Source organism: Mandrillus leucophaeus, unplaced genomic scaffold (genome assembly GCF_000951045.1).
Source record: "Mandrillus leucophaeus isolate KB7577 unplaced genomic scaffold, Mleu.le_1.0 Scaffold35, whole genome shotgun sequence".
NCBI lineage: Eukaryota > Metazoa > Chordata > Mammalia > Primates > Cercopithecidae > Mandrillus > Mandrillus leucophaeus.
In genome coordinates, this window is record NW_012103698.1 from 2,248,473 (window position 1) to 2,259,583 (window position 11,111).

The window sequence follows — 11,111 nt, forward strand, 5'->3', positions numbered from 1 at the left end:
TACCGCACTCCAGCCTGGGCGACAGAGCGAGACTCCATCTCAAAAAAAAAAAAAAAAAAAAAAAAGAAAAGTGGGCTGTCATCGTGCCATTGCACTCCAGCCTGGGCGATAAGAGCAAAACTCTGTCTTAAAAAAAAGAAAAGTGGGCTGTCAGTTGTGCTGGATGCCAATGCAGGGCATGCTGTGTGTTTGTCAAGTACCCCCTTGCTATGAATTCACTTCAAATACCTGGGCGTGTGCAGGCTTGACAGAAGTCCCCCAGCTTCTCTCAATGCCCTTGTAAGCTTGGTGCTGCTCTTTGCTCTAAAGTCCTGGACAAGAATTAACCATGTGGCTGGAAAAGGCATTATTTATTTATTTTTATTTTTGAGACAGAGTCTCACTCTATCACCCAGGCTGGAGTGCAGTGGTGCGAGCTTGGGTCACTGCAACCTCCGCCTCCCAGGTTCAAGTGATTCTGCAGCCTCAATCTCTGGAGTAGCTGGGATTGCAGGCATGCGCCACCACACCCGGCTAATTTTTGTATTTTTAGCAGAGGCGGGGTTGGCCAGGCTGGTCTTGAACTCCCGACCTCTGGTGATCCGCCCACCTCGGCCTCCCAAAGTGCAGTGATTGTAGGCGTGTGCCCCCATACCCAGCCAAAGGCATGTATTTAATATATCCCAGCCCCAGCCCCACCACACCATACCATATCAGTTCTTTTACTCACAGTCACCGAGAACCACGGAGAGGTAGAAATCCGAAGGCACCTCAACTGCAGTCACTGCCCTTTGAAAGACTGCCAATGGCAGGCAGAGCTCCAGTTGGCTGAGTGCCTGTGCCCAGAAGGCATGGAGCTAGCTGTGGATAACGTCACCTGCATGGGTATGTCCTACCTTTGCCCAAGGTCTGGACTCCTGGGGTCACAGACTGGGAGGAGCAGTAGGCCACTGGGAAAGATGGTATAGAGATTTGCTGCGTGCCAGGCCCTGTGGTGGGTGCTGGGCAGGGGACTGGAGATTCATGGGTGCACAGTGCCTTTCAGAGGCATGTCGTCCAGTGTGGGAGGCTGTTTAGATATAGCTATGTAAATGTATATCTCAAGTGACGATTGTTGTGGGAGGTATAAAGTGCCTTAGGGGTGTTCAAGAGGGAGAGGTTGCTTTTGCCCAGGATAATGGGGGAAGGCTTCATGGAAAAATTAACACTTGAGCTGAGTCTTGAAGCGTGGGTAAAACTTGAGGGTAGAGGAACAGAGAAGACCTTCCCACTGGAGGTGTCTCTCTTTCTCCCTAGACCTGCCCAACCCCCCAGGCCCTCTGGTTCTGATGGTGGCTGTGGTGGCAACCTCAACACTGAGCCTCTTTATGGTGTGTGGGGTCCTGATTCTGGGTACGAAGCATCTAGCAGGCACAGCTGATTCAAGGCTGCTCCTCTCCAATGAGCTGGGGTGGGCTTCTGTGGGGTCCCGGGGCTGACTTCACGACCACTCACCGCAGCAGAGCAGTGGTAGACTCCTGTGGGACTCTAAGATAGGAGGGAGCTGGGGAGGCCTGGGGAAAACGTTTACCAGAATGAGCACCTGGAGGGGTGTCCTGGACAGGTGGGGGAGGGAGACCTGATGGGCAGGCGGAGGGTGTGCCGTTATTCTCCCCACCCCCAGTGAAGCAGAAGAAGTGGCAGGGCCTGCGGGAGACGAGGCTGCCGAGCCCTGAGCTTGAGCTGAGCAAGCTTCGAACCTCTGCCATCAGGACGGCCCCCAATCCCTATTATTGCCAGGTGGGGCTTGGCCCGGCCCAGTCCTGGCCTCTGCCCCCAGGTGTCACCGAGGTTTCCCCAGCCAGTGTTACTCTGCTGAGGTGAGTCTTCTGCCTCTTCCTGAGAACCTGTGCAGTCTGAATCCCCACCTCTGATTCTCTCCCTGCTGTAGTGAATTATAAATCCCAGAAAAAATCTGGCCCACATCCCTTGCGTACGGGAGAGGGAGGCCGTGAGAAGCTCCAGAAGGGCAAGGAACTTGCTCAAAGTCACCTCTCCGTCCCAGTTCTTAGAATATGATCTCGCAGCTGGGCGTGGTGGCTCACGCCTATAATCCCAACACTTTGGGAGGTCGAGGCGGGCAGGTCACCTGAGGTCGGGGGTTTGAGACCAGCCTGACCAACATGGAGAAACCCCATCTCTACTAAAAATACAAAATTATGTGGGCGGGGTGGGGCATGCCTGTAATCCCAGCTACGTGGGAGGCTGAGGCAAGAGAGTCGCCTTAACCCGGGAGGCGGAGGTTGTGGTGAGCCGTGGTGAGCCGAGATCGCACCATTGCACTCCAGCCAGGGTGACAGAGTGAGACTCTGTCTCAATAAAAAAAAAATATGATCTCACTCCTGTAATCTCAGCACTTCGGGAGGCCAAGGCAGGCGGATCACCTGAGGTCATGAGTTCGAGATCAGCCTGGCCAACATAGTGAAACCCTGTCTCTACTAAAAACACAAAAATTAGCCAGGCATGGTGGCACGTGCCTGTAATCCCAGCTACTCAGGAGGCTGAGGCAAGAGAATCACTTGAACCCGGGAGGCAGATGTTGTAGTGACCCGAGATTGCACCATTGCACTCCAGCCTGGGTGACAGAGCGAGACTTTGTCTTAAAAAAAAAAAAAAAAAAAAAGAGAGAGAATATGACTCTTGGAGCCCAGGGATCGCCTCCCTCCCAGGGCATCTGCAGGGACACCAGGGAAGTCCTCATCATGCACTCTCACCTTGACTCTGACCCGCACCTGCCTTCTCTTTTGCCCTGGCTCTATGCCAGTCAGCATCACCCTTGCAGGGCTTCTACTTGGGGACATGCCATGGTATGGAGACAGTCTATATAGGGTCAGCTGGGCATATGGCAGGGGCAGGGGAGGTAAAGGGGATACTAGACTCTCTAGGGCTCTTCTCCAGGCTGCCTGCCCACTCCCTTCCAACCTGTCTTCCTGCAGAGCCCTGGGCCATGGTGCCTTTGGGGAGGTGTATGAGGGACTGGTAATTGGCCTTCCTGGGGACTCCAGTCCCCTGCAGGTGGCTATCAAGGTGAGAGGATTGGGACTTGTGGCTGGGGGTAGAAGAGTGGAACACCCTGAAGGGAAGGACAATGACTACAGCTAGGGTTAACCCCCCTCCCGATGTGTCCAGGGCAACTCAGAAACTGTGCCCTTTTCCTCCCCAGACCCTGCCAGAACTCTGCTCTCCTCAGGATGAGCTGGATTTCCTCATGGAGGCACTCATCATCAGGTGCATGCGGGACCAGGGGCAGGGCTGGAAGGCGGGAAGGGAAGGCTCAGGAACAGCTTCTCTTCACCCTGAGGCTGAGGTAGCAAGTCAGGGGACACAGAGGGCCTTTCCAGCTTTGTGGAGCCTAGAACATAGTTTCCATCTCCCTGCTGGTGACGGGATATGTCCACCACCCCACTCAGCAAGTTTAGCCATCAGAACATTGTGCGGTGTGTGGGGCTCAGCCTCAGGGCCGCCCCTCGCCTCATTCTGCTGGAACTGATGTCTGGAGGGGACATGAAGAGTTTCCTGAGGCACAGTCGTCCACACCTGGTGAGACCCTTGTCTCAGCCCCCCAGGCCCCTCTAAAGACCCTGTCCATGTGTCTGAGACCTGCATGGACTGATGTCCCTCTGCCTGACCCAGGACCAGCCATCACCTCTGGTCATGCGGGATCTGCTGCAACTGGCCCAGGACATAGCCCAGGGCTGCCACTACCTGGAGGAAAATCACTTCATCCACAGGTTAGGAGCAGTCCTGGCTCAGGGGACCCCCATCCCCACTCTCTCCCCAAGGAACAGCCCTTCCACACAGCTTTTAAGGAAATAGATCAGGAAGAGCAAGAACTTCTGAATTCTGGCAGTGATTTTTTTGCCTACTCTGTAGGGATATTGCTGCGCGGAACTGCCTGCTGAGCTGCACTGGGCCCAGCCGTGTGGCCAAGATTGGGGACTTCGGGATGGCACGAGATATCTACCGGTGCGGAACTTGGGGAGGTGGGAAGGCTCTTGCTCCAAGGGGGTTTTGCCTGCACCTTGGTGGTAAACAACTCATCATTCACCTCCTCCCTCCTGTAGGGCCAGTTATTACCGCAGGGGGGACCGGGCCTTGCTCCCAGTCAAGTGGATGCCCCCAGAGGCCTTCCTGGAGGGCATCTTCACATCCAAGACAGATTCCTGGTGATAATACCCTTCCCCTTCTCCTCTGTTCCCCTCCCCTGAGGCTAATCCTGTCCTTTCCAGCCACCTCATGTGAGGGGAGGCTGCACCTGACGGGTCTCACTTGGTTCCCCCACTTGTGATGCAGGTCTTTTGGGGTGCTTCTCTGGGAGATCTTCTCACTGGGCTACATGCCCTATCCTGGGCGCACCAACCAGGAGGTGCTGGACTTCGTCGTTGCAGGGGGCCGGATGGACCCTCCTAGGGGCTGCCCAGGGCCTGTGTGAGTTGAGTGCTGCCTGGGAAGGGAGGTCCTTCACAGCCATGGGTGGGCATGAACTCTTGCCTCTCCCCAGGTACCGCATCATGACCCAGTGTTGGCAGCACGAGCCTGAGCTCCGCCCCAGCTTTGCCAGCATCTTGGAGCGTCTTCAGTACTGCACTCAGGTGTGCCCCTGACCTAATCTGACATCCTGGTCTTGTGGGTCAGGAGGCGGGGCCAGAAAACTCTATGCCCGGTGCTGCCTGACTCTTCCATTACAGGACCCTGATGTGCTGAATTCACCCCTGCCAATGGAGCTGGGGCCCACCCCAGAGGAGGAAGGGGCTTCTGGGCTGGGGAACAGATCTTTGGCGTGCCTAAGACCCCCACAGCCCCAGGAACTGAGTCCAGGGAAGTTGAAAAGTTGGGGAGGTAGCCCTCTTGGCCCCTGGCTTTCCTCTGGCCTCAAGCCCCTCAAATCCAGGGGCCTCCAACCTCAGAACCTCTGGAATCCCACCTATCGCTCCTGAGCCCCAAGGAGCCCTGAGGGTGAGGACTGAGGCACTGAGGGTCCCTCCCTGTACTCCTCAGGCTCCTGGGTGGCCTGTTATGCCAGCGGCCCCTGTTCCCTGCAGTCTGTGCTCCGTGTCTGGGCCTGTCTCGGAGCTGGCCTGGCAGCACTGCACTTGCCATGCCGGAAACCAGCCCAGGCCTCCCAGGGAAAGGCCCAGCCACTTCCAGCTTTTGATCTTTGGGCCAGAGGCCACCTTACACACACCCCAGGTGTCCATGGGGAGCACTGGATTGCCCTCCTACTATGAGCATCCTTCATCTGGGCAGAACCCCACCCTGCAGATGCTTCTAATAAAAAGCGCTTCTCATCTTCCAGCGATCTGAGTGGATGCCAGGGATACAGGAAGAGAGCACCAGAGGAGGGAGGGGCGGAGGGCTGAGGCACAGGAAGCTGCATCTTGTCTTTGAGTTTTATTAGGAAGGGGAGTCCATCGTAGTGTGAGAGGTTAGACCAGAAGGTCTAGGCTTGCTAAATAAAATCCACGGTCTGGCCCCTCTGGAGAGGGCAGAGCCTCCTCAGAAAAGCTGGCCTGAGGAAGAAGCCCTTTGCCCCCTCCCCTCCTATAAGTTAGTGTCATTCGGCTCTGGGAACGCTGGGGCCCGGGGTGGGCGAAACCCCTGGCATCGGCAGTGCCCCCCCTTAGTGGTTGGCACCTGGCCCTGCCGGACCCGGTGAACTGCCCTGCACCGCGGGGCTCCAGTCTCAAGCCGGCATGCACGGTGGGGACAAAGCTGCAGGTCCACATGTCAGGGCGGCGGCCCACGGGGACAGGAGTCCAGCCTCATCTCTCAGCCAGGCTGGCCAGGATGCCAATGAGATTGTCCAGCCCCAGCAAATAGCCGTCCTCGCGATTGCCCTCCTCCCAGGGCCGCCGGTGGTCCAGGATCTGGCCATCGGGGAGGGGCGTGGTCTTGCCGAAGTCGATGAGCCACACGCCGGCGCGATGGCAGTGATCGTGCACAAAGAGGAGCGAGCTGCCGATCACCTGCGAGCCCCGCATGGTCAGGCCGCCGGCCCTGCCCAGAGACGCCCCCGCCGGGTTCCCGCCCTAGCCCTCGCGGCCAGGCACCCAGGCGGCCACGGCTTACCTCGTGCCTCCTGAAGAACTCAGAGACCTCCAGGGTGTCCCGGATCTGCTGCAGGCGGTTCAGATACCGCCTCTGCAGAGGGTGGGTGGGAGAGGAGGGCAAGTTAATTAAACGCCAAGTGAGCCCCTGCTAACGATAAGGAGCCGGGACCCAGGCTGGGCTTGGCAAATGCCGCTGTGAGGAAGACCCAGGACGCCGCCCGGCGTGGCCCAGAAGGGAAGGAGCCTAGAGCAGTTGCGACCCAGTGTGGTGAAGGCCACGGTGGGGACACAGCTGAGGGCACTGAGCCGGATGACAGGGGCAGTCCCTAGTTTCAGGCTCCCTAACACCTCAGGGTTGGGATCCCGCTCTCACCAGCACTTCCTCGTCTCCTTGCACAAACTCTTCAAAGACGCGAAGCACCTGCTCCCGGCTTCGCGTAGTCTTGAAGTCGGTGCTGCAGGAACCGTCCGCTTTCTGGAGGTGGGACAGGAGTGTCAGGGGCCCCAGGCCCGCCAGTGGGGAAGAGGACAACCTAGGGCAGTGGTACCTCCCAGTTGCAGGGGACTGCGAGGCGGTGGGAGAGGGTGGAGGGGCAGGCAGGGCGCGAGCGGAGGAGGTGGGCGCCGACAGATCGGGAAAGACAGGGCGCAGTGGGGCTGGGGCGGTGCCAGTCGAAGCGCGCCTGCCCCACCTTGATGCCCTCGATGCGGAAGCCGAGCGTGGTGCTGGAGCTGATGCCTTCCCGCCACTGCATGTAGCGTGGCTTGGTGACTGCGCGCTGCGCGTGCTCCTCCTCAGTGGGCGCTTCAGGGTCCACCGCCAGCATCTTCTTGTACATGTCCTTCCGTAGCTTGGGCCGCTCACGGGCCTTGGTCAGCTCCTCCTCTAGGTAAGTCCTGTGGGGGCGCGGGCAGCGGCCAGGGCATAAGGGGGCGCACACGGAGACCCCTTCGAGCTCTCGCCCCGGGCCCCCCTCAAGCAGTTGTCCCAGCCCCGGACCCCCACTTGATCCCCCAACCAACCTGGCAGGGCACGCATACCTGACGCCCATTTTGCAGTCGAGCACACAGGGCCCGTCGAAGCCATCTAGTAGGTCCTGCAGCTGCAGGTAGCTTTCGCCGTCATGCTCCACCACGCCGTGGAAGGCAGGCACGCAGCCGCGCAGCGCGTCAGCCATCAGCCTCGCCAGGCAGTAGCGCTCCGGCTCCGAGCAGCGCTTCAGGATCAGCCCGCTGGTGCCCGCCGCCTTAAAACTCCCTGTGGACCTGCATCCGTCAGCGCCGCCCAGCCCCTTCCCGTCGCGGGCACCTGCCCACCCGCCCCGCGGCTCACCTGTGTGCCCTGCCAGCTGCACCCAGGCGTAGCGCTTCTTGAAAGGGCTTATGACCGGCAGATTGACCATGGTTCGGATCTTCTGCCAGTGGCTTTTCTGAAAGCGACAGGGTCAAAGTCTGCAAATCGGTGTCTCGGCAATGCATAAGCCCTCCCTCCACTGAAACAGGGTCTCACCACGCCCCCGACCCACCGGAAGCAGCTGGGGCTGGATGAGTCATTCATTCATTCATTCACTCTGGGAAGGTTTAGTGTGCGCCTGTGTGGCGGGCGCTGATACAGGCGCAGTGAAGGTGATTCCAGCGTCTCCAATGAGCTGTCAAGAGCCTGGACTTAGCATCTGAAGCCCCCGGTTTACGCTCCAGCTCTGCCACTGAAGAACGCGTGGACAAGTTACGAAAATGCTCTGTCGAGGTGTTTGAACTGTTGTGAGCATCGGAATTACCTGATGGTCACCCTTGTTAAAAATTGCAGATTATCAGGCCTACCGCAGGGAAATTCTAAGTAGGTCTAGAGTAGGGCCAATTTTTTTTTTTTTTTTTTTTTCCAGATGGAGTCTTGCTCTGTCGCCCAGGCTGGAGTGCAGTGGTGCGATCTCGCCTCACTGCAACCTCTACCTCCAGGGTTCAAGCGGTTCTCTTGTTTCAGCCTCCCGAATAGCTGAGACTACAGGTGCACACCACCACGCGCAGCTAATTTTTTTGTATTTTTAGTAGAGACAGGGTTTCACCACATTGGTCTGGCTGGTCTCCAACTCCTGACCTCAGGTGATCCACCCACTTCGGCCTCTTCAAAGTGCTGGGATTACAGGCATGAGCTACCGCACCCAGCCCCCAAATTTTTATTACTACCAATGCCTCAAAAGATTCCAGGACCCAAGAAACAAGCCTCTGTGCATCCGTAAGAAAAGGATCTACAAAATGAGGCAATAACTATCCTTACTGGGTTGCTGTGAGTAGTAAATAAGTCTTGAGCATGACAGGCGCCCAGCTCCCCCATCCCATTCCATGATATGAGGCAGAAGCTGAACAAATCTCAATCACTGATTCCTTCACTTGGGACCTTGGTTCCTCTCATTTAGGGGGAGACAGACATACACAGAAACAAACCTGTACACAGGCCCAGGGCAGGGAGGCCAGCCTGGCAGGGCCTGGAGAAAGAACAGGCTGGGGCTCTCCAAGCCCCTCTTGCTATCCCTGGATTCCATGCACTCATTAGCTGGCAAGGCCCAGGGCACCCTTGGTTTTGATCTAGACCCAGAAATTTTAAGCCATGAAAATAAGGTGCAGGGCTGGGCGTGATGGCTCACGCCTGTAATCCCAGCACTTTGGGAGATCGAAGTGGTTGGATCACGAGGTCAAGAGATCAAGACCATCCTAGCCAACATGGTGAAACCCTGTCTCTACTAAAAATACAAAAATTAGCTGGACATGGTGGCATGTGCCTGGTCCCAGCTACTCGGGAGGCTGAGGCAGGAGAATCGCTTGAACCCGGGAGGTGGAGGTTGCAGTGAGTCGAGATCGAGCCACTGCACTCTAGCCTGAGATTCCATCTCAAAAATAAAATAAAATAAAATAAAATAAAATAAAATAAAATAAAATAGAATAAGGTGCAAACCTGAGGGCCTGTCAACTTAGACAAACCTGGGAAGGAGATGGAGGGTTTTTTTTTTTTTTTTTTTTTTTTTTTTTGGTGTGTCCCTTATCTTTTCTAGCCTCCAGCTAATCCTGAGAGCATCCCATCCTCTGGACCTCTCCTTGTCCCACCCACAACTCAGCAGCCCTGTGTCCTCTCTGAAGTGCACAGGTTGGCTCATGTCAGCTGCGTCTGCTGCCTCCCCCCAGAGGCGCTTGCCTTTTAGCACAGTTACACATGTTATGCCCCCACAGGAATATACCTCCCTGACAAGAGGGAGTTCTAAGAGAGAGAGGGAGAACTGAGGGGGTGGCCTAAGTAGAGGAGGGCTGCTGACCATAAAGCCCTTTCCCATGGGGAGGAAATGGAGGTTATGACAGAGCACTGGGTGAGGGAGTCAGTAGTTGGCTGCAGTCATGGCTGTGTCACCTTCCATCCGAGTGAACCCAACCAAATACTGCCATCTGTGTGGGCCTGTTTCCCCTGAGAGGACATAGCTGCTGCCGTAACATGAACCATCAAATGCTGCCTGCCTATTGCATGTCAGGCACTTTCTCATCTTTCATCAGGCAGCATTGCTCCCACTTTCCTACCGAAGCCCTTACATGGCACACTAGGGTGTGATCACGTGCCCAGTCCCCAGGGATCTGGGGGTGTAGCCAGAAGCAGCCCACTAGAAGCATGACATCACTTTCAAACTCCTTTTGAAATCTTTAAATACACAGCAGGTTTGCATTCTGCTGCATAATAAATCCAAGTTTTATTATAAAACTCACCACCTCCAAACCCTCAAGTAAAATTCCAAGAAGATGATATATGTGCCATGTATATTCAGCAGCACCATCCTGTACCCCCTTCTCCCACACTCAGTTTGAGAGCCATAACGAATGCACATGCATAGCAAGTGCATGAAGTGGTATTATTCCCATTTTACAGAAGGAAATCAAGGGGAGTTACATCCTCTCACGCCCTGCTCCAGCCTCCACATCTCTGGCTGAAGCTCTGTATCAGCCCATCCTCCCTCCCCATGTTTCAATTGCCCCAGCAGGTTCCAAAGTATCCCCAGCAGGATGCTACCATCCTGCCTCCCTTTGGGGGTTAAATGGGATATGGCATGAGAAAGTGCTTTGTATGTGGTGAAGTGAGGTGCAGCATTAAGGCAGTCTGAGTATTGACTTCTGGGGAACACTGAGACCTGCCTGGGGGCCCTCTCTACTGGATGGTCACCTTTGCCTTTATCCAAAAGAATGAATTTAATGGCTGTAGGGACCTGCTAGAAGAATTTGGGGGATAGTGGGACCAGAACGGATGTAGTGAAGAGGAAACTTGCCTTGGGTTAGGCAGGGTGAGGGAAATGCACCATCCTTTTAGAGCTGTGCAGAAGCAGTGAGGAGGGCTGGAAGGTGGGCCTGGTAGAAGATTTGATGTGTGTCTGAAAACCTGGGCTACTACCATTTGATTGATGGACCTGCTCCCAAGCAGGGGTAAAATGGCATCATCACCTACTCTCTTGACCTTGGTTTTCTGCATTTCATAAGAGTCAAGAGCAGCAGCAACTAAGGCCAGTCCTAGCTAGCAGGTTACAAAATACTTTTTTTTTTTTTTTTGAGACAAGGTCTCACTCCCATTGCCCAGGCTGGAGTCCAGTGGTGCGATCACAGCTCACTGCATCCTGGACTTCCAGAGTTCAGGTGATCCTCCCACCTCAGCCTCCAGAGTAGCTGGGACTACAGGTGTGAGTCACCATGCCTGGTTGATTTTTTGTATTTTTGTATGTATGTATGTATGTATGTATGTATTTGAGTGGTGTGATCTCGGCTCACTGCAACCTCTGTCTTTCAGGTTTAAGCGATTCTCCTGCCTCAGCCTCCTGAGTAGCTGGGATTACAGGCGTGCACCACCACGCCTGGCTAATTTTTGTATTTTTAGTAGAGACAGCATTTCATCATGTTGGCCAGGCTGGTCTCAAACTCCTGGCCTCAAGTGATCCACCCACCATGGCCTCCTAAATTGCTGGGATTGCAGGTGTGAGCCACCATGCCATTTTTTTTTTTTTTTTTTTTTTTTTTTTTTTA

The 11,111-nt window shown here is 55.5% G+C and overlaps 2 protein-coding genes across 2 annotated transcripts in view; one reads left to right on the plus strand and one right to left on the minus strand.

The window, feature by feature from the left end:
• Window positions 1–5,308, plus strand: part of LTK (leukocyte receptor tyrosine kinase) — a 10,564-nt gene extending 5,256 nt beyond the window's left edge. Inside the window, exons 6-17 of the mRNA XM_011989339.1 lie at window positions 712–864; window positions 1,276–1,371; window positions 1,643–1,838; window positions 2,955–3,045; window positions 3,182–3,246; window positions 3,429–3,558; window positions 3,652–3,749; window positions 3,892–3,984; window positions 4,083–4,184; window positions 4,312–4,446; window positions 4,520–4,610; window positions 4,707–5,308. Of these exons, the coding sequence (XP_011844729.1) occupies window positions 712–864; window positions 1,276–1,371; window positions 1,643–1,838; window positions 2,955–3,045; window positions 3,182–3,246; window positions 3,429–3,558; window positions 3,652–3,749; window positions 3,892–3,984; window positions 4,083–4,184; window positions 4,312–4,446; window positions 4,520–4,610; window positions 4,707–4,955 (1,499 nt within the window). The 3' untranslated portion in view covers window positions 4,956–5,308. The remainder of the gene's footprint in view (window positions 1–711; window positions 865–1,275; window positions 1,372–1,642; window positions 1,839–2,954; window positions 3,046–3,181; window positions 3,247–3,428; window positions 3,559–3,651; window positions 3,750–3,891; window positions 3,985–4,082; window positions 4,185–4,311; window positions 4,447–4,519; window positions 4,611–4,706) is intronic.
• A 78-nt stretch (window positions 5,309–5,386) lies between these two features.
• On the minus strand, window positions 5,387–7,522 carry ITPKA (inositol-trisphosphate 3-kinase A). The gene is made up of 6 exons (XM_011989270.1): window positions 7,402–7,522; window positions 7,110–7,326; window positions 6,761–6,965; window positions 6,442–6,543; window positions 6,088–6,159; window positions 5,387–5,984 (listed from the first exon to the last, which is right to left on the minus strand). Exons 1-6 carry the CDS (start codon window positions 7,469–7,471, stop codon window positions 5,781–5,783), a joined length of 870 nt encoding a protein of 289 aa, XP_011844660.1. The 5' UTR covers window positions 7,472–7,522; the 3' UTR covers window positions 5,387–5,780.
• Window positions 7,523–11,111: the final 3,589 nt, after the last annotated feature.

What these genes read in the sequence shown, in the direction of transcription:
- ITPKA (XM_011989270.1), bottom strand. Translation starts at nt 7,471, where the DNA reads ATGGTCAATCTGCCGGTCATAAGCCCTTTCAAGAAGCGCTACGCCTGG. An exon ending in GACTGCAAAATGGGCGTCAG is followed by an intron (nt 6,966 to 7,109) that starts GTATGCGTGCCC and finishes GCGCCCCCACAG; the next exon opens with GACTTACCTAGAGGAGGAGC. An exon ending in AGTTCTTCAGGAGGCACGAG is followed by an intron (nt 5,985 to 6,087) that starts GTAAGCCGTGGC and finishes CGGGGCTCGCAG; the next exon opens with GTGATCGGCAGCTCGCTCCT.